Source organism: Eretmochelys imbricata, chromosome 4 (assembly GCF_965152235.1).
Source record: "Eretmochelys imbricata isolate rEreImb1 chromosome 4, rEreImb1.hap1, whole genome shotgun sequence".
In the NCBI taxonomy this organism is placed as follows: domain Eukaryota; kingdom Metazoa; phylum Chordata; order Testudines; family Cheloniidae; genus Eretmochelys; species Eretmochelys imbricata.
The window spans coordinates 22,683,014-22,705,920 of NC_135575.1; the positions used below are offsets into that span (position 1 = coordinate 22,683,014).

Genomic DNA, 22,907 nt, shown 5'->3' on the forward strand with positions numbered 1-22,907 from the left:
ACCTAGAATTAATAAGGTTGTTGTGTAGTAGAGATTTAAAGAAAACTTGTTTTTGGGTCAGGACCCCTACAATTACAACACTGTGAAATTTCAGTTTTCAATCGGTAAAATAATGAAATTAATGATTTTTTAAATCCCATGGCCGTGAAATTGACCAAAATGGACCATGAATTTAGTAGGGCCCTATGTATGAGTTTAACAAGGTACAGCCATAACATTAGGAGCCTGATCCATATGTTTGTTTACCATAAATGTGTGTATATGAAACTTGCCTGGCCAAGCTGTGGTTCGTGCAGTTTCAGTTCAATTAATTCCTTCCTACTACATGGCAGATGTGCATGCATGGGGCTTTTTAACAGCTGTTAAAGGTGTATATTAACAGTACTTTTTTACCTGGTTTTGTGGGGGGACTGTGCTATTTACATCATTTTTAGTGTCTGCCAGAATTAGGCCATATAATTTAATTTATCTGCAGCTTCTGGCACCAAAAGGTATCAGGAATATTGTCTTGCAGTTATGTTGTCTTATTTTAATTTAAAAGTGCAGCAGGTTGAATAGAGTGAATTTTTAAAGAGTGTGTATAAAGTTTAGAATGTAATAGGAGAAAAAGCGTGTGATAAACTTGCATATATCACAGTGAGCAGATAGGCTCCAAGTACAAGTTTATTGTTTTAGGTTACTGAACTCTGAACTGTACAGAAATCATTCAAATGTAGCTTATTGTGTAGATTAAGGCTTTATGAGGCAGACATTTTTGAAGGAAAAGTCAGTCTGTGTTGGATAGCATTCCTTCAGAAATATTTCTGTTTCTATATGTGTATTGTCCTTCAGAGTTAAGTGAAATTTCTTTTGCTAATGGTGACCCTGCCTGCATCTTTGTCTGCATCTGCCCTTCATCCCCTGTATTTATTCCAAAATCCTTCTCGAATGTCTCTCTTTATCTCCTTCTCTCAATCCCAATTTTTTCCTTCTTTCACATTGCCTTAGACATTTCAACCAGCTAATATTTGTCAACTGTACAATGCAGCTCTAATCCTGACTCGGGCCTCTGGTTGCTGCTGTAATGCAAATCATAATATAGTGTAGATTTAGCTGAAGAAGAATGTTTCTTTGGGGTAATATTCTGATCCATTGCAAGGGATGGTTGACAAAGCAATCTAATGAAAAGGATATGGAGGCAAATTGCTGATTCTGGGGGGAAAATATGTCAATCAAAATCAAATACATTGCTCTTCTGGCATAAAATGGATAGAAGTCAAACCCTTCTGTAATGAAAGATAATTTGTCCCATTTCTAATAATCTGTGTTAAATGTTGTTTAAGACACAGTAATATTGCCTCATGATTGGTGTGTACCATTTCTTTAAAATGTTTATGGTTACAATATCTTTCCTGTGCATCTTGCCCGTAACCCCAGTGTCATCTTCCCTTCCATCTGTATTAAGCTAAGTTTTGAGTGGTGTCATGGTTAGTTTCTGTGATTTATTTACTTTGCATTTCTTAAATGATGTTGTATACATGCTAATTTCATCTGGTTTTCAATTTTAAGCTTCAATCTTCATTCAGTGTATTTCACTGCAGTTTACCAAACTAGTTTCTGAGTGGAAATCTTTGGTTTATTTTCAGTTCTTGTTCTGAAATTGGTTCATGTCAGAATTTTACTGAAACCAAAACAAATTCCTGTTTGTAATGACCTCTTAAAACACAATGACAGGGTTGCATTAGTATTTGGGTCATGACTTCATTTCTTCTAAACCAAAGAAATTATGTATTCAACAATAAATATCATCCAAAGTGCTAGTCAGACAGTGAATGCCCTACTGATTCGAAGTCTCTTGTTAAATTGAACAAAAAAGGTGACTTTGTAATCGTAGGCTTATTTGAAATATACAGTTGCAAATCATTCCACAAATAATAAATTTGTGATATGAATTTAGTGCTACTTATTTCTTGTGAAAACTGTTCAAAATATTTTAATATAAATCATAAAAGCCAAAAATCAGGATTACCAAGAAGCATTTAAATAAGTATCTTAATTTTTTGGAGGTGCAGAGTACTTGCAATTCTTATTGAAGTTCATATTTCAACTTTACCTTGATATAATATGTCTTAAATAGTACAGTGTGTATACATAATACACATGTATATGAGAACGCATGCTTAGCTTCATTCTTGATCTTCTTATTATCAGCACTTTTAAAATAGATGCATTATCTAGTTTTAATGTACTTGACATTATCGCATATGAATGGAGTTTGAGATAACAATGCACAAGCCTCAACCATGATGATCAAATAAACAGCCTAGCCTTGGTATGAGATTTTTTTTTCCCCAAAAAATATTTGGCATGACATTAGTCTGTCAAACCATAATGAACAGTTAGAGAACAGTATATAATATTGATGTGAAGAAATGTAAAATACCAACATGAAAGTAATATAACTATGTTTTTAAACTCAAATTGTAACAAATATGAGTAAATGCAATTCATTTTATTCATCACAAGCATTTTTATATGTAAAAGGTTGCTTCATATGTATGTAACTTATGCAATTTTGTTTATATTGTATAGTGCTGTTGTAATAGTTTGTGAAATACTACATTCAGAAGAACCTCAGCAATTCACGCAAACTGATCCCAAATTAAGCATACAATGGAGCACCCACACCACAATGTGCTTTGTTCACTTATTTTGAAAAATAGTTCTTCACTGTGTAGTAGAGATGCAGTAAATTTTGTAAAAATAATGGTCTTAGTATAGGAACCTCTTTACAATGCTCTGTAATAAAAGCTTTGCTGGGAAAAGGCATGAGACTCTCAGATGTTTTGGGAATAGTGTTCAGTTTGTATATTAGCTAACCTAGAATTAATAAGGTTGTTCTGTAGTAGAGATTTAAAGAAAAACTGGTGTTATCAGTTAACTATTTTATACCTATACTACCTGGTTTTCGTAAGTATATTTTTTTCTTCTCTCCATTCTCTGTTGCCAGATTTATTTATGTATGTATTTATTTGTTTAACGTTGATGGTATTGCAATGGTCTAGTTTCCTTTTCATGCATAACTATGGTGTGTCTGTGGCACAAATTGGCAATGCTCTCTAATCTTTCAGTAGAAGGTCTTGGTAATAAGCTGAATATGAGAAGTACCAGCTCAGTATTTGGAGAGTTCATTTACTTGTAGATGACTAAGTCAATGACTAGCACATTCATTAAACTGAGAGTCCCTGATACCTGACTTTGACTGTCCAATTGGAAGGTAAAGCCCATAGCAATCTTTCCACAAAACAAGGAAAACTTAGTTCTGTGGCCATCATTTCTTTCCTCAGTGAAAAGAGGTTCTGATGCATGTGTGAAACATTGCTAAATATGTAGTACCTGCAATTGAGGGATCTGTATTTAGGAGTAAAGCTTATTTTTATGGTTAAAGCGGTCAAACAGTGACTTCTAACAATTCCCTTATAATCCAAATTTCAGATAAAGGGTTAAAGGTAAAAAATAGCAATAAATTACAAAAAAAACCTAACCAAAAAACCCAAAACCCTGTGTCGTGAGGGTAGCCATCTTAGTTTGGTTTGTGGTCCAAAACCATGTGCAGTTGGAAGCCAGTTTGCAAATAAGTCTTTAATTTTTCCGCTGAGCATTCACAACCACCATATCAAAAAAATGTCAGTTTCAGCTGAAGGTACATGTTTAAATACCATCGGATTCCCTTTCCAAATAACCTGGTGGAACATACATTGAAGATGCAAGTCATGATGAATGCCAGTTCATTTGGGTTAGTTTTTTTTAGCTCCTTGGAGAAGCAATCGGTTTCTGAGTAAATTTCACTTTTTTTTTTTTTTTTTTTTTTACTGACTGAAATTAATCTCCTCCTGACCTCTCAAAAACTAGATGGGTTACTCGGTCATTGTGTGTTTTTCTGTGTAAAGTACTTTAACACTTTTCAATACCATGAGCATGTTTTCTGAAACAATTAAATATGTCCTTTCCAAAGTGATGTATACTATGTATAACCGATTAAGTGAGCTGTAGCTCACGAAAGCTTATGCTCAAATAAATTTGTTAGTCTCTAAGGTGCCACAAGTACTCCTTTTCTTTTTGCGGATACAGACTAACATGGCTGCTACTCTGGAACATGTATAACTTTGTCTTTTTAACAATGTGAAAGAAGTTGAGCTGAGTTCATTCTTATTATTGGCATTCACCTCTACAAAGGTCCCTGCTACAACCAAGCTAAGACTTTGGGGGACTGAATATTCCAGTTCTCCCAGATTAAGCTATGGCCCTGATACTGCAACTGCTTGCTACTTGATGTCGTTCCATTCGTCATTATCAATTAAAAGGGAAAAAAAATATTTAAGTCTGCAGTTGATAGAACGTGGTTTCAGGATTGGGCCTGTTATCTAATGGGTATCAAGCCAAATTGCACCCTCAGTTGCATCCTACAACACCAGTGAAATCCATGAGATCTTGAACTCAGAAAAATTTGTGTGGATGTCACATTAGGAAAAAATGGCCCATTGTCTTCTTAGGCACAGCATTACCACAAATCCTTCCATGGCATGTACTCCAGCTTTGTTTATAATATATAAAGTAATTTACAGAAAAATTCCAAGAAAAATATTTTGTATTTGCATAATCCCTCCTCCCACATATACCTCAGGCGTAAGCTTTACGATTCATCAGCTTGTTGAACTGAACTCTCATGGTGAATATAACCATATGTCAGCTGTATTAATTCTATCACAATCTCATATCAGTGCAGCCCTCTGCATGACTCATACGCTGTGTGTGTTGGGAGACAGACCTCTTTGTAATAACCGGTGAAAGCTTAGGACTCAAGTGCTCTTCTGGATGCCTCTATTTTCAAATGTTATGTGGAAAATAGATAATAAAAATAAATAGAGCACAGAATGGGGAATATGTTGCTCCTAAACTGCTGACATTACCATGCCTTGACGTGGAGGGATTAAATAAAAGGAGAATATTGCACCTATTTTGTAGTGGAAAACTGAAAATATTTTATATGTATGATTTTTTTTAAACCACAAATTGGAAATTTGAGATTATCAATTTTTAAAAATTAATACACGCACTGAAAATTTTCAGGAAAAGAACTGAGAATTTGATGAAATGCAAACGAAAAAAGGTGATTGTTTTAAATTAAAATGTACACCATATTTATCTGTTTCTAAGTCCTATCTAGCTGACAATAGGCTACTAATTATTTTTGACTGACATCAATGGCAGCATGAATATGTAGGTGGTTTTGTTAACAACGGGACCATTGGTTCACATGTCTGAAACATAGCACTGAATATTTACCTCTGCTTTTCTTTAGTACAAAATATATGCACTTCTTAAATTTAGGATGGCTCAAAACCATACATAAGAGCACTTACGAGATATTTGAAAAAGTCTGCTGAAGCACTCTTTAATTTTTTGTTGTTGTTTAGAATTTATATACAGGACTGATACTTGGCAATGCAATGAAGGAGGCTGCCATTTTCACTCTCACTTACTATTCAGGTCACAAGCCACTTGGCATAATACTTTATTTAGGTGAAGCAAGAGCTTTGTGTATATTCTGCACTTTAATGTTGATTTTGCAATTCAAAAAGCCTTTTTAATAGCAATGTCCATATTTATTGTGTAAATTTGTAAATACAACTATATATATCAGAGGGTGGCTGGCTCGCCCTGTACATGAAGTAGTTCCAGCTTCCCTGTGCCAGAGCAAGTGCTCCCACTCTGGCCAGTTAAGAGGGCAGGGCAACACCTGAGGCAATAAAGGATAGAGAGAATCTGAGAGGCAGAGACCCCTGGGAGACAGAGGGACCTGGTGAGTTCCTCAGGAAAGAGGCAGGTGAGAGCTACCAGGGGATTATGGAGGGTCCTGGAAGGAAGCTGTAGGTGGTTTCTGGGGAAAGACGGAAGGCAATAGAGCAGCAAAGAAGGGTTTGCTGGCTGACATCCCAAAGCCAAAGAGCCAGGGCCAGACAGCAGCAGCGGGAGTCTCCTGCTTACTTCTAAGCTGGAGATGTAGCCAAGGGCCAGAGAACTCTGAAGGCTGGAGAGCATCAGAGGAATCTGCCCACTGACATATCCAGGGCCAGAGTGCTGGACCTAAGGGAACAGGGAGAGGGAGAGATGCTTCCCTGGTGAAGATCATTTCCCAGCAGAGAGTTTGTGCGGAGTTACCACTGAGAAGAGTGGGCTCACACTCCAGTTGGAAGTGTTGGGGTGGCCATCTTGACAGAGGGACAGGTGAGACTGGTGAGGAGCCTCGAGTGTGGCAGAAGATGCTGGCTTGTGGAATGTTACGTCATGGGGTTTTGAGGATAATATGCACTGGGATGATAGATGGACTCTGTGGAGGACTTTTGTTATGAACTGAACTGTACTATGGTTTTGATAATAAACTGGCCCCACAGAAGGGCATTATTGAAGCAAGGGGGCCTGAAGTGGAGTTCTTGGGTTACCTGAGAGGGCACACTTGTGCCACAGCCTACCTCAGGAGTTTGCCCCTCGGTGGGGCTGCCATTTGATGAAGTGAGCTGTAGCTCACGAAAGCTCATGCTCAAATAAATTGGTTAGTCTCTAAGGTGCCACAAGTACTCCTTTTCTTTTTACCATATTATTGTTTCATAAAAACTAGAGCAATAATAAATATTAACTATGGTAGCTCTCTCCTTTGTCTCCCACAGCATCTTCTGTGTAGATTGTAGATCTCTCTAAATATTGTCTCTGATAGATTATAAACTCTCCAGGGCAGAGATTGTCTTAATATCTGTGCCTTTTACCAAGTCAAGTGTCTGGTCAGTGCTGAACAAATACATAACTTTGTCCTAGAATTGATTTAAATATATGTTTATCTTGCTAAAATTATGTAATGCACCTCTTGCTTTAAATTATACAGTTGTTACTAACACATGTTTACTGTACAATAGTTGATTTGTCCAGTACAAAGAGTGTCATTACCACATTATATATACAAACAGTGCAGATTCATTACTATTCACTACTTTTTTCTATTGTTATTTATTTGTATTACAGCAAGGCCAGTGGCCCACATTAGGATGATTTGTTGTGCTGGGACATGTACAAATATGTAGGAAAACACATTTCCTGCTCTGAGGAGCTTACAATGATTGACATTTTAAGATGACAACCTCATATGTTGTGTACATAGGTGAAAGTCCATTGGCAACCCAAAAGCCAGTGTTTGTGATCCTAAGCATTTCACCACCTTCAGAACTATGCGCCTTTTAAGGCTTGCAGGATTGGAATGCCCTGCTGCATTTCAGAATGTGTTCATCACCATCAAGAGTCATAATCTTATCTATGTATACCGGGGCTTAATCTTAAATGAAGAGTAAAAACTAAATGAAAAAGTTAGAGGAGCATTAATAAGATTTTTGCAAGTCTTTTCCCATAGTGGGATTTGCTGCTCTGACTGTAATGACCAGGGCAAAGGACAGTTCAGAAGTTCTCCAAGGCAAGGAGGCTAATTGAGTCCATGGTTGAGCTTAGTTGTCAAAAATGTAAATGTGCAATAATGCACCTAATTTGGGCGGGGGAAAGGACCACCCTGTTTCAAAATGTCAAGTTCATGACACCCATTTAATACTTGAAGGATATACTGTCTAATTTCCAGAACTGTCCCTTCTTTAAGTTTACAGATTGTTTGTGTTGTATTACAGATTCATGTTTATTCTCTTGGTATGACCCTTTATTGGGGAGCTGACCATGAAGTCCCTCAAAGCCAAGTAAGTATTTTTTTTAAGACTTCTTTTACAAAATCTCACCATTTTAAAGTTTTAAAATGGGGTTTGTTTGATAACCTCCTCCACGTTTCTAAAGAAACAGAGTAACAGGGCAAGGTAAACCCTTGGGATGCTGGTGGGACTGGTGAGACTAAGTGAAAAGCAGGAGTTTTTACATAGTTTGGGTTTTTGTAATTTACATAATTACAAGGTGCTTGTGAGAGGGGAAAGATGCCCCAAGGAGCAGAATTTAGGGCTTGTTCCTCAAGCCCTCAGTCATGTGAGTAGTTCCATACATATAATGGGACTACTCTAATGAGTAAGAGCTGCAGAATTAAGCCTTTTGGGGCATGAACCCAAGAGGTACGAGAGCTTGCAACTCCCATTGCAGTCATTTCGCAGTCACGGGGGGTTCCAGGTTCTCAGTCTTCCCAGGATCAGGCCTAAATATGTAGGGTTAGAGGTATAATGTCATTATCTGAAGTAGTTTCCTCTTGAATACTGAGGCTTGGTGGCTGAACTGTGGACTTCCAAGTTATGGGTACTTAAAGGTGAGTTTACCAGAGTCTTACTGCAACAGACAAGAGAGAGACTGTTGATGTATTCTGTGATCCTGCAGCTGCAGAATTTGTCACTGAATTCACTCCTAACCATAACGCCGCTGAGAGCAGGGGGTTTTGCTGTAGAATTAAAGACTTTTTTACCACAGAATCCACAGAGCTTTGATTGTAGTGAAGTAGCTTGCTTTGTCCATTATGAGACAAAACTACTGTTCTTCTCTAATTAATACTCTTCACTGTTTCTATTCTGGTTGTTTGCTTCTTTATTTTTCTTGATTAGGGATACAGTAGTGTTGGTTTGAAGCAGGGAAAGCACTGGCATTGTCTTCCACTTTGAAGTTATGTGAAGTCAACTTTGCCCTTATGTCTCCCAATGAACCACAGCTGTTTAAGGCTTATAAAAAACAACTTGCTTGTATATCATGCTGTGAATCTATCAGAAGAAAAATCGTATTTCTGTTTTATTAAGGATTCTAAAATGGGTTGCTTTTTGTTTGTCATATTGAAATTTCTTTAATGCTGTATAGTAAAAAAGTATTTGTGATTTACTTAAAAAGATACTAACCACTGTGCTCCATTTGGCCCGAATATAATTTCTGTGAGCCTAAGGTAGGCATGTTTGGGTGAATTCATTACATGACTGCCTCTGAAGGGAGAGTACTTGTTGAAAATAGGGAGTAGACTTCTTTGCTGTTGACTTGCCAGCATCTTCAGACACAGTTATGGCCTGGTTAGAGCTTAACCTCATTGCTCAATTTGATTATCTCGTATACAGTATGTGCACCTGTCAGAACTCCTTCAGTCAGGTTTGGGAGGATTTACTCTTTAGCATTTGACTCATCTTCTTCCAGAGCTCTTTCATCTTAGGAAACAAAAAATAAAACAAACAAAAAAAACCCACACAACAACTACACTTTAAGTCAATAGCTGAAATGGTTGGAGGAGACTGAAAAATTAGGAGTCTGTATCCAGAAAGTAGATTCAGTGATGAGGTAGGGATATGCAGATATTATATGTTTGGCCTGACTCCTGCTCAGATGTGGGTGAAAAAACAGGTTTCAGCACAAAACTTACTCAGCTGCTAAAAGATGTATTATTATTACTACTAATTAAATGGAGAAAGCTGTTGATACAGTGTTATGGCTGAGAAATAAAGGGAAAGATTTTCAAAGGCAGTGAGGGCAGTTACTCCTTTGATTAGGATTCAAGCACTGATGTATTTCAGCCCTAATAGCTGAATTTTTGGGAAAAACTAGCTATTGAACATAGGGATTTATAATGAATGCTTTCATTACTGTAACTATATTGTGGCTTTGGTGATATTATAACCTAAAAAAGAAAATCTACAATTTTAAAAACCATTATTTCCTCCCAAAACCAAAGAGTTATCTAGTTGCATGCAGGGATCATTTGGTTAGAATGGAAAAACAAAGCATGCTATAAAGAGTTTCATCCAGAAGTTCATTATGCTGTACTAACGGACTCTTTGGGTGGTTACAGATTGTCATTGACTTCTTCATTCAAAGCACATGCTTCTGGCGTTTACAAAGTGTCATCTCTTTCATGATAGTATTGATATATTCTGTAACTACTAGGATATTTTTAGAAAAATGTATTCCTTCAATATTATTTATATAACCATAGCACCTTGAGATGCCAACAGAGATCATGGCTGCATTGTAGTAGGTGAGTTCCATAATAAGAGACAGTCCCCATTCTGAAGAATTAACACTTTAAAAAGACAAGACTGACAAAAATGTGGGAGTATTATGAACCCCATTTTACCTAGGGCAAACTGAGACACAGAGAGAGACTGTAACTTGCCCAGTGTCATCCTGCTAGTTTGTGGCAGACCTGGAATTGATTCCCAATCCTGTGCCTTAACCATGAGACCAAAGACCAATTATTATTATTTATTATTTGTATTACGGTCGTGCCCTAGAGCCCATGGACCATGACCCCATTGTGCTAGACATTGTACAAACATAGGACAAAAAGACCATCCCTGCTCTGAGCGGCTTACGATTCTTTCCTTCATTTTGTACGTTCTGTAGCTAAAGGTAAGGGCCAGATTGTGGCTGACCCTGTGTGGGTGTATAAGTTGGGGGAAGAGGATACAAAGATCTCCCCGCTCTTTTGGGCTCCACTTCTGGGACTACGCCCAATCCCCGGTCCTTTATATGTTTGATGGTCAGGATTTGAAGAGTCCTAGTGTGGGTAATGACACTAGATTCCATAAAGGGAAAGACTGTGACTCTACTCCTGCATACGCAGTGTCCAGCAGAACAGGGATTATATGGGAGAGAGCAAACTGTGCTCATTAAAAGGATGGATCATCTGCTCCCATATGCCTGAGGGGGAGTGCGTTGCTACACAGCAGTTCTGTAACCCCTGGCTCAGCTCTGGCTGTGGCATATAATATAGCCCCTACTATAGACTGCTTTTTAATTTGTCTCGTGTGTGTGTATGTGTAACATCAGTATAGATTGCAGAATGTTTTTGTAATGGGGAAAGTGTTGTGGGCTTTTCCCTTTTCCTTCATTCTCAAAATCAGCTGACCTGCTCTACTTCATAATCTGAAGAAATGGGAGAAAGAGGGGGGTGGAATCACCCTGAGGCAGAGACCAGGTATGGATAATTTCAGCCCAAAAGGTGAATGTTTTAGAAAGTTACGAGCTACTGAAGACAGAAAGGTACAATGGAAACATGGAGGGAATTGGCTATAGCTGTTGTGAGCACTTCAGCTACTTTAAAAAGAGAATCAACTGTTGCCACCCTAGAATAGAGCAACTTTCATCTGGTGAATTTATCTTACCCCTCCTGTAAGTATGTGGTAAGTGCTAGTAGCTAACATTCCAGTAGAGCTCAAAGATCTACCTTTATAAAAAGTTAAAATACTTAAATCTTCATCATTTAATTTGTCTTTAATCCTGGAAGCTTTTCCATTGTAACACAGATGTAAGATGTACAATTTATAAATCTTTGTTGATGTTCTTAGCCGATGGATATGTTGTTTTAGGTTCTTTGCTGTGTATCAGGTTTCATGCAAAAATGATTTCTGTGATTCGAGAGAGAGAGAAAAATTGTTCCCATAAAAAAAATGTACTGAAAGACAGTAGTGCCTATTAGTTTGTATATGGTAAAAGCCTATATCAATGCTGTATGTTAAATGAGGCTGATGCTGAACAAATTTTTATAGTAAGCTTAAAAATAAATGGAAAGAAATACTGTGAAACTTTATAAAAGAAGTACTTGTGGCACCTTAGAGACTAACCAATTTATTTGAGCATAAGCTTTTGTGAGCTACAGCTTATGCTCAAATAAATTGGTTAGTCTCTAAGGTGCCACAAGTACTCCTTTTCTTTTTGCGAATACAGGCTAACACGGCTGTTACTCTGAAACCTGTGAAACTTAATGTGCTCAGTAAAGAACAACACACGACAGGGCATGTATTTCTTTGATAACCGCCCACCTTGGGTGCATAGTGAGACACAGTGCTGAAGGCCAAGTGTCTACAGTATCTGCAAAGTGGTGTTATCACTGACTACTGCATAGCTTGGAGTGTTATTCCACTTAGAATATGATAGGATTGACTGTTTGGATGGGAAGAAATTAAGGCTAAGTAGTTCCCAACCCTATGGGTGTTGTCCCATAATTGCAGGGCTTCACTTATTTAGCCAATTACTTTGCTCCCTGAGTCCTTACCCTTTTCTAATAATATCTAAAAACTTTTCTGGACTCTGGAAAGGATTTTTAAATATTTGATAATCTTGATAATAAATGCCATCTCCAATATAATTGCTAGCCATAAGGGACTTGGCGAGTCAATCCTACACCTTTCTGGAACATGAAAGTACAAATCCATTTGAAGTAAAATCTTGGACTAGCTAAAGGATTATGGAAGCCTTTTTAGTACACTTGTCAGATCTCATCAGCAAGTTCCTGCAAATACTGTCTCCAGGCCCCTTATGGTTAGCAGTTACAATGAATATAGCTATTATTCAAGACTGTGTTTTAAAAATATTAATTAGCCCTAATGTCCTTGGTAGACAAGTATTATTATACTCAGTTTACAGATTGTGTGAATAGCCCAAGATGAAACAGGCTAGTGACAGAGCCAGCATTTAGATCTAGGATCCTGAATTGCAGTCCCTTGGATAACCACTAGATCATACTGCTTTCTCTACTAATGAGATGTGTTTGAGATGGAGCATATCAGGTGGAATTTTCAGACGTACCAAAATGAATTAGTATTGAAGCTTTAGAAAATCAAGCCATTTGCATATGTGTTTGATAGATATTTAAGTGTTGTTTTTTTTTTTTATTCCTCCTTTCCTTTGTAATCAGCCTATCAAGCTTGGGGATCACCTAAACAGCATACTGCTTGGCATGTGTGAAGATGTCATTTATGCCCGTGTGTCTGTACGGACGGTTCTGGATGCCTGCAGTGCCCACATAAGGAACAGTAATTGTGCACCTTCTTTCTCATATGTGAAACAGTTGGTTAAACTGGTTCTGGGAAGCCTCTCTGGGGTAAGTGTTTACAAGCAGTTGAGCAATAACTGAGAATTGCAAAAACATAGTGAAGAAATTGGTTCAAAGTCTCTCTCCAACCAGTCTTGCTTCTTGTTTGTAATTTTTCCCAACTTATATTAAAGGGACGCTCAGTCTAAAAATTACACTTCTGTCTGAATGTATTTTACCTGCTTTTATCACAAGCAGCACCAGAAAGAGCAGTTACTGAAAGATTAACGGAAAACATTGTGTTCTCTAATTTTTGTTAGTTTACTTTATGCATTTGGCAACACTATATATTGTCACTTTTGCAGTTTCCCTGGTAAGGTCAGTTTCTCATTGTGTTGGGTCTTCCACACAGTAATGGGGAGACACATTTTTTTAAAAATAGGAAATTGTGATTATAACAAAAATTTGAATAGATGCTATGGGGCAGGTGTTGAACACACTTGTTTTAGCTAACTGGATTTCGCATATGCTTTTTAAATTCTGTTGTGGACAGTTGTTTATTGAAGGAAATAAGGGAATCTGTCACCAGACTTCTGAGTTCTTCTGAGATTCTACCCAGCTGTCAGCCATTATTACTGACAGGGAATTCATATTATTATGACACACGCACTTGCTATTTTCATATGTAAAAGAAGCTACATTAACTTATCTCACAAAGTTGCCATTCCTGACTGGCAACCTCTCCCTTCGCTACAATGTTACAACATATTCATGGGCTGGTTAAATAATTTTAGGACTCTGAATAGAAATGGAACTTACTAACTGTTAATGGTGCCAAACAGTACTTCTCCCAGTATTTTTCATTTATAAATTATCTCTAATGGCAATCAGACAACTCAAGCAAAGTATTTCTACAGAATTGCTGGGCCATAGGTCTTGGATACTGTGGTTCTGATTCACTGCTATGTTACTACAGTATTATACTGCTTCAACCCTTTGGAACTCAATGAGTTATTACACTGGTGTAAAAATGGCTCCCTGGACACATGCCACCAGTATGATCACAGAAAAGTACATTGCTTGATATCCTGTTTCTTGTGATGGGAGAGTCCAGTGCTGTCAGGGCCTTTCTAATCTGGTTGGTAAATTGCTGCATGAAGAGATACGACTCTGGCTCAGTTGAATCTCCAGCCGTCACTGATTCCATACCCACGGGCCCTCCAGAGAGAGTGCTGTGGGGCATACTCTGGTCTCGGTCAGCCTAAGCATGGCAGCTGAATCTATCTCTCTCCAGTGATCATCAATGGGGTATCTGCGCTCCTCCATGGTAACTCAATGTAGCTGTTCTTCTACAATGCAGAGCAAGAGGCAGTAATTGAGACAATCAGGCCCCAGCAAATTCAGAGCTTTTAAAATAGGGTTGGACTGTGACCTAGATAGAGCAGAACCAGTAGAGTGCAGAGCACTAATGTGAGTAGTCTTGTATGATGTCTCTTCCTTAGCAGGTGAGTTGATCTGTGTTGTATCAGTCTTAATTGCCATATGGCTTTCATAGTCAGTCCCAGCTAATAGTGCATTAGAGTAGCATTAGCCTGGAGGCAACAAAGATGTAAATGACTTTCACCAGCCCTTTATCTTGGCCAGCATCGGTGGAAAAGATAATAGTGGCTGAAAATGCTTATCTGGAAGTTCCAGGATCAAAGGTGAATCCATCAAAAGCCCGTTTGTGCACCATCTTAATAAGTGGGAGGGGTGTTAAAAAAAACTTCAGTTGAGGTGTTGCTTGTTGAGATTCTGCTAGTTCTTGTGTTTCCCTCTACCAATCAACATCACCTATGTTTTGCCTGAACAGAGTCTTAGCCAGCTATCTTTCATCCGTCTCCCTGTTTCACCAAGTCATTGGAATATCTGAGACTACACTGTTCACACTAAGCAAGAAAGGAAAATAGAACCGGGTATCATCAGAATGTTGGTGACCTCATGGTGCAGTTGTTTTCTTTATGCATTGGGCTAGTCTTCACTCCCCAGTTTCATTCCAGTGTACGCAGATAGGTCCCGTTGCTGTTTGTTTCTGTACATATCTTTTGAAACGTTAACTTAATGATGTACATACACTATTTATATATGGAAACTATGCTGCTCTTGCTCAGGATTATATAGAGCATCCAATTTAGAAATGTGTTCCTATACATATCTTTTGACCCTGATTAGGCATTGTTGTACTGTAAATGTTTCCTCTTGAACTGTATAGGAAATCATCCATTGAAATGTAAAACATTTTAAAATGTCATTGGGTGCATTTACTTTTTAAAATATTTTGTAAAGGGTGAGCGGGGAGATCACTGATTGAATCTATTTAATATTAGTTGGGGTGCATTGTAATTGTACTAGATAGAAAGTAGCTTGATTTTTTACAAGCTTCAATGCTAATTCCTTAGTTAGTTTCTAATTTACAGAAAGGCTAGGGTAAAAATTATCGGTGCAATTTAAAGAGATTCTTTGAATTATTTGTGTGCAAGTATCCAGAATCAGATAAATATATGTATTGAATTAACTTTTTTCTAAAAGTGTGGAAGCTGTGTTAAAATATCTCAAGAGTTGGAATTTCCTTTTTTGTTCTTTGAATTATGGAAACACTGAAGGAAACACTTTTCTGAAATTATTAAAGCTACTGTATGGGCATCCAACATAGCTACTGTGGGTACCAGCCTAAAATATCATCCATAAGATTGCATTTAATAGTAGGTACAAACCATAACTTGGCAAATTAACCCTGAAAATGCACATCATGGAATATCTAAAGCTATTTTAATTCTTCTAGTTCCAATTTACTGTAATGGAACATATTTGTGTTGTAGATTTATGGAGTTATTTTCTGTTTATTCGGGGGGGGGGGGAAGTATGCCAAACATGTATTGAACAAATATTACTAAAGTGATACTAATAAGGGAAGGGTTCCTAAAAGATAACCCTGGGGGAAATCCAAATTGATAATCCCAATTCAATGAAGAAATTCTGAATTTCCACAGACAAACTAATGTAAATATTGGATATTACTTCTGTTGAACGTTTATTTGCCTGAGAAAGGCAATGTCCTGCTAAATGTGCTAGCCTTTTGTCCTGAAATATCCAGTCTTCATGCTAACATGGTCTTTTCAGAACACTTGACTTTGTATTACTGCCTGTTTACAGGTCGATCAGCTTTCCTGCAATGGAGAAAGAAAATTACAGACAGACAGAAGCCAGGCCATTCGGGATAGGCTGAGAGGGAAGGGACTCCCCACAGGTAAATGCTCCTTGGTGGTCAAGATGATGAAAGCCTTGTGGAAGAAATCTAGGATTCTTAGCCAGCCAAATGACTGTCCCATTGATAGCAGGTGAATAAGAATTGTGTAGAACATAATTTTTAAAGACATGCAATCAAACTGAGTGTTGAGCTTGGGCTCACTCACGTGCCAGGTATCTAGAGTGAGATATCTGATAAAGAATAATTAACCACTGGAACAATTTACCAATTTGCCATCACCTGAAATCTTTAAATCAAGACTAGATGTCTTCTAAAAATTATGTTCTAGGTCAACCAGAAATTATGGATTTGAACCAGGACTCATATTTTTCCTGCATTGTACAGGAGTCCAGACTAAATTATCATAATGGTCAATTCTCGCCTAAAAATACATGCATGCAAATGTAGTATCTCGCTACCAGCAGTTACTGCTCACTTCTCAAACAGGGAATAGACACAATTGCTTAGATTTATCATTGCACAGAAGGTACATAGGGTGTTCAACTCTTCACATGTTACTGTCAGTCTTTGCCCATCTGCCACTACCAAACAGAGTACAAAAGTATTTTACTCTCTGTTGTTCAGCTCTTATATATTTTACTTTTGTGTTGTTTAAAAAACGTAGTAGCCTGGAAGGGATTACAAGCATCAAGATAGCTACTAGGATCGCCAGTAGTGCTAGAAACTACAAAGAAGGCAAAACTAGGCTGGACCATGGCTCTGCAACTGTTCTGTACTGACTGGAGATTCAGGGCTAGGTGCTGAGAGGGAATGGTAGGCTGCTCTTCCAAAGAAGTTTCTCTTAAGAGCCTTCCTTTGCTGATTTTTTTTCCTGCTGTCCTCTATAGGCAGTATGCTTTAGGAACAGTTAATGATGCAGTATCCCTTCTGTCTCACTCTCGCGCGTGCCCTACTATCACTGGTTTCTACAGCCATAATATAGTACTGTACTTAGTACCTTAGTTTTTTTGCAACATTTGTTTGTTTCCCTACCACCACAAGAAATATAATTGTCCTTAACTTAAAATCTCTTCTCAAGTGAGTGTGTATTTCCTATTTGTTTGGATTGTTCCTTTTTGTTCATATACACACAACTTATAAGACTGTCTTTAGCAGAAGTAATTTTATGTCTACAGTCTTAAGCTTTGTTGTTAACATAGTTATATTTGGGTTTTACTGCTTACCTTCAGAGATTGGTACTATAAAAAGCCATCTTGTTATAGCATCTTCATGGGTTTCTGGCTCAGTTCTAGTGTGTAATAGTATCTGTTTAATTTCTAGCATGTCCTCTCTCTAGGGACCATGTCTTGTATTTGCAGGGGAAGGATGAGCTAATCTAACAGGTGTTTTCCCACTGTAACCTGTGTGATTTATTTGTAAAACAACATAGGACAGGATATTCTTCCGCTCACCCTGCTTTCTCTGCATCACTCGGTACATATGATACCTGCTCCTCTGAACTTGTTGAGAAGGGAATTTTTAAAAAAATATTTACTCAGAAAGTTCAGCTGAAATGCAGCATCTGGCTCCGAGGTTCTGCAGAGTTAAAGGTTTGGCTGGCCACTTTGCCCTCACTTGGCTTCATAACCTGCGTTGTATGCTCCAAGATGCCAAAAATAACAGGATTCTTTTAGGGCTGATTTATCTTGCGGTCTCCTGGAGTGAAGAAGAGTGTTCATTAGGATTTCCTTGAGGTGGAAGAGTCGACGTTACACAGCCACTCTCTGTAAGCAAGCTCGCCACCCTCAACTTGGTAAGGGATCTCTTGATCCAAGTCAGTACTCCTCTTCTGTGCTATGTCCCCCTATCCAGGGGATGTCACATTGTCTAATGAGCCCGTGCTATTTACACCTCCACACGCACCAAGTGCATGTAGTGCTTTATGGAAGGTGCTGGACTGACAGCCCTGGAAACTAAAGTCCTCTGTCCACAGAGCAAGTACATCATGGTAGCAGCAGGTACTGTGGTGATAAGGCTCAGATAAGAACCTGGTTAAATAGAAAGTAGTGTATAGTCCTCACTTAACGTACCTCAACCTGAGAAGGAGGAGTGACAATGTGATTCAGTGACTATGTCCTTTCAGTCCTTGCCCTTCTGTAAGATCTTCACCAGCAATGCAATTGTAGGGATTTTTGTGATATGGATGTGGGATGAGAGGTTGTTGAGACCTCCAGTATGTTTCATATAGACCACCAGCCAGCTTTCAGATGGACCAGGTTTGAGCCAGTTATATGTAGGTGATGAAATGCTCACTGTCTCGTTATAATTCCCTGGAGCCATTCCATTATGCAAAGACCTAAAGTGTTGTTCATCCTTCCCAAGATTATAAAATATCCACCTCTCAAACCACACCACAGAAAGAGAGAAAAGAAGCTTTCTGAAAAAAGAGTGAATGAAAGAGAAGAGAAGATAGGAAAAAATGAATAAGCAAAAGAAGTGGAACCATCCTTTGGCTCCCATATGTTCAGATGACAAGCACTTAGAATGCTTTGGGTGCTGTATAAATGCTTGACATCATTTTGAATGTCCAAGCGTCACTGTTGTAGAGTGAGCAAAATCCATTCACCTCCCTCAAAATTGACTCTCAAAGGATTAATTCAAGAAATAGTTCTTGAATTAATAATAATTCAAGAAATAGTTATTCAAGAAATACTTCTCTGGACAGATGGTGCTATCAACTTGTGAGAGTTTATTTCAGCTACCAAACCCACTTCTGTGCTAGGCTGGTGTTATATGGGTAAGGTTCCCCCGGCTATAAAAACTTTTACTCCTGGGGGGATTCTGTGTGACTGTACACCAGCAGAAAATGCCCCATCCCTCCCGCCCCGCCCCCCGCAGAATTCCTGTGCTTCCCTGCAGAAAATGGCAGGGAACCAAAGGGAAGCTGCGTGTCAGGGGTCGGGGGGCTCTGATCGGTTCCCACTTGGAACCGGGGTACCACTGAGCCCGCCTGACCCACCAGCCTGAGCTCCCTTTACGCTGTACTGCTGTGACAGGCTCTCAGTCCCCTTCCAGAGCGCATTCAGGTGGAGACACACCCAGCTGCACCTTCACACAGATGTTGAGATCCGCTCTGCATGGGAAGGCTCAGCTAAGGAACTGCCCAGTTACTCAAGTGCACGCACCCCTTAGAAGGGTCAACCCAAAATTATACCGGCTGGCACTGCACAGAGAACTGTGCAGCGTAAGCTGATGAAATTCGCTCCCTCTCTCCGTTCTGTCCTTGTTTCTCAGGTGTTTCCAGCAATCTTCTCAGGTGGGGAGTCAGTGAAGAAGAACCACGATGATGTTACTCCCCAGTCTTAAATAGCTTTTGCATAGGGTGGGTACCCTTTGTCTCCAGGCTTAGTTGGTTCCCATGCCTTTCTGTGGAAAAACACTGGTATTCCAAGATGGAGTCCAGGGCCGGGTGACTTGGTCACATGTCCCTGTAGGGCCACAGCAGCTATGTCTAGGAGGCTGTTTGTAGCATCCTCAGGAAGGCTCACTGATGGGAGATTAGCATCTTCTAAGGCCTATTGTTCTTCCTAATGGCCCTTCCCAGCTAGCCATCTAGACTGAGTGCATTCTGCCTGGTGGGCGTTCTCCAGGTCTAAACACATTTGTAATAGATGCATAGACAATATTCCTAACCTCATGATCCTGGCACACAAATAGGATAATCATATTCAGTAAATCCTAACCTTTTCAATGACATCTCACATGACTTATCTTCTATAAAATACGTCATCGTTATGCCATAATCATATCATAACAATATCTCTGTGGAGAATATGGGGCGTAGTGTCATAGAGGTGACCACGGGCTCAGTTTTTGGGGGGGATTGCCCCCCCAAACAGAGGTGAGGCATGGTGGGCACGCAGGGTTACGTGCCACTGCCCTCTCCCCCTCCCCCGGCCCCTCGTTTCTGCAAGCGCGGAGCTGCCCAGCTGGAGGAGGCTGTCTCTCAGCTCTGCGGACTGAGCAGCTGAACACCACCTCCTGAGTCCTAGTGCCAGTCATGCTCCCCTTCTGTCTGCTGGGAGCCTTCCTGTTTTCTGTGCAACAGCGAGTGCCTGGGGCAGAGCTGGGTAAGCGGGGGAGGAAGAGCCAGTGGGGTGGAATAGGGCGGGGGAAGGGAATGTGGGAGTGAGGGGAGGGGGATGGAGAAGAATAGGGGAAGCGGGAGCCCAGCATGCGGCATCCCCTCAGCAGCAGCCGGGGCTCCCCCGTTAAGTAGGCCCATTGAACCCTCACCCTGACAAGCCCCGTCTCCCCCCACCTAGATCCCTCTGATGAGCCCCTCATACCCAGACCCCACTGATCCTCAACCAGCTGCACCTGGACCCCCACCCATCAAGCCCCACTCCCCCAGCACCTGGACCCGCCCTATTAAGCCCCCCACACCCAGACCTTGTCTGCTGAGCCCCAACCACCTTCTCCTGGATCCCCTGCAGAGTCCCACTGTCCCTGCACCTGGAACCAGCCAACGCGCCCCTGTGCATCCAGATCTCCCACCGAGCCGCCCACACCCAGATTGCCCCCCACAGAAACCTGGATCTCCCCACACTAAGCCCTTCCACACTTGGATCCCGCTTGGCTGAGCCTGGCCATTCACACTAGCACAGAGAGGCAGGGCCCCGGGCTGTTTCTGGGGCAGGCCCAGCCCTTACACTGTGTCAGGGTCAGGTGCAGCCTCACTGCCGAGTCCCTGCAGGGCCATCCCTACCCATATGCAAAGCACGCAGCGTAGCCACCAGGAAACTTGGGGCACCACATTTCCTGGTGCCCTGCGCAGCTGCGTGCTGCTCCAGCCCCTGCTCCACCTCTTCCCCATGGCCCCTGCCCTGCCCCCACCCCACCCACACTCCCTTGAGGCCTCCAGCAGCGGTCGAGCCTGCACTCACTGGTGGTGGTAAGCAGAGCGACCCGGCCTCAGCCCGCTCTGCTGGTGAATGCTGAGGGGCGGTTCCCCCCTGCCCACCAGCCCCCTCCCCCGTGAAGGCCTGGGGCTCGTCTTTTCCCCCTCCTACCCCCGTGGAGGCTTGGGGCACCAAAATGGCTAGGGACGGCCCTAAGTCCCTGTACTGAGGAAGGTGGGGGCTTCAGGGTGATCTCCCATCTCAAGGCAGTCAGGGGCCTGTGCTCCCCGCTGCCATGCTAGAGCCACATTTATTTCTTGACAAATAAAATTTGCAGAATTTTAAAATATTGTGCCCATAATTTTTAATTTTTTGGCCAGAATTCCCTCAGACGTAAAAAACAAAATAACTGTGTTCTTACTATATTAAGTCCTTTTTCCTTCCCTGTCTTAAGAGACGAACCCAGATTCCTTTCTTTTCTCCGTCTGTTGGCTGCTTGTCCTGCTCCCGTGCTGGTTTTCCTGCCTGGTCCACATTGTGTTCAAATCTTGAGTAATCTTTTTCTTCTGCCTACGGTGCATGCCCTCCAGATTCCCAGTGTCTTCTCCCGATCCTTCACCTCCTGGTGAAGCTTTCAGTTCTGTTCTTCAATACATCTTGCTCTCAACACCATCTTCCAATTTACAGGTTCTCCTTCTCTTTGGTAGCTGCTGTACCTGATTCCCACCGTATTCAGTTCCTGGGGAATACGGAATCAGGATAGTAACCCTGAATGAGAATAATTCTCGGTTCCAATTTGGCATTTAACCATTTAAAAACTAGTAAGGAGCGAATAGAGATGATTATACAATAACTTACTGGGTGACAACCAGACTGCAGGAGACTCCAGAGAATTTACACCTTTGGTATTTCTATTTTTATAGCTATGTTCCTTGTGGTGGTTAGATGTTGTTTGTAATTATTAGAATTGGGAGCACTGGCTGTTGGGAGTCTGAAAGGACAGGAAACAGGAAGGAGGGGGGAGGAGTTGAGAGGCTGGGAGAGAGTGCCACAGAGGGTGCAGCAGCAGCTTAGTAAAGAGGTTTCCACTTCGAAAATAAAGTCCTGTTGAAGCTTGTTAGTACCTTGACTGGTCGATACAACAGTTCCTATCATTGGTACTAATTCTGTCAATATCAGTGTAGCTTAGCTTCCTTTAAGGGTAGAGCTTCCAGCCTCTGGCAAAGCAAGTACTTGAATTTAGTACCAATTACATTAATGATAGTCCTGGAGTGAGGAACTTTGAGTAGAAAGCCAATATACAAATGTGCTTTAGAAAAGTAAATAAAGGACAATGTTGTCCTATCTCCTTTTTATATTATACAGCTTATCATTTGTGCGGACTTGAGACTGAATTGTTCAGTGTGGAAGTCATTAGGAAAATTTGTCACACATGGAACTAATATAATATATAGATGTGTCACGAGATATACACTATCAGCTTGAGAATGCTGAAGTGTTGTTATGCACAAATAACTAATTTCTGTTTCCAAAGACAGAATTCATGAATTAGTAGATTGATGTGCTGAATTGAGAAATATGCTTAGGTTGACATTTGTCATGTAATTTCCAGATCTTTCTGCAAAATCTTTGAAAGCCATTGGCCTTCTGATCAGTTCATAAGCTACTTTCCTCAGTTCAAATCCCAGTTGCCATGACATAATAACTACTGCTGGGCAAATATCTCAAAATATTTCCCACTTCAGTTGTATAAATCAAATATTTTTGCACTCCTAAAATGCATGGAATGTTTTTAGCATTTTCTTTTTCTACGTTGTTACTCCTTTAAAAACAAAACAAAAAACTATTGCTATTTTTTTTTAAATGTGAATATTCACTCCAATAAAAAATTGAATTCACTTTACTCGGTTTGTCTTTGCTACTCTTTTAGATTCCCTGTCCATTAATATTAATATCCTAGTGAATGAATTTCTTGGCAGGGAAAGTGGGA

At 40.2% G+C, this 22,907-nt stretch overlaps 1 protein-coding gene across 1 annotated transcript in view; it reads left to right on the forward strand.

The window, feature by feature from the left end:
- The window catches only part of PTPN13 (protein tyrosine phosphatase non-receptor type 13), a 146,429-nt gene that overhangs the window by 20,321 nt on the left and 103,201 nt on the right, over nucleotides 1–22,907 (forward strand). Inside the window, exons 4-6 of the mRNA XM_077814754.1 lie at nucleotides 7,704–7,769; nucleotides 12,674–12,859; nucleotides 15,983–16,076. Coding sequence (XP_077670880.1) covers nucleotides 7,704–7,769; nucleotides 12,674–12,859; nucleotides 15,983–16,076 — 346 coding nt within the window. The remainder of the gene's footprint in view (nucleotides 1–7,703; nucleotides 7,770–12,673; nucleotides 12,860–15,982; nucleotides 16,077–22,907) is intronic.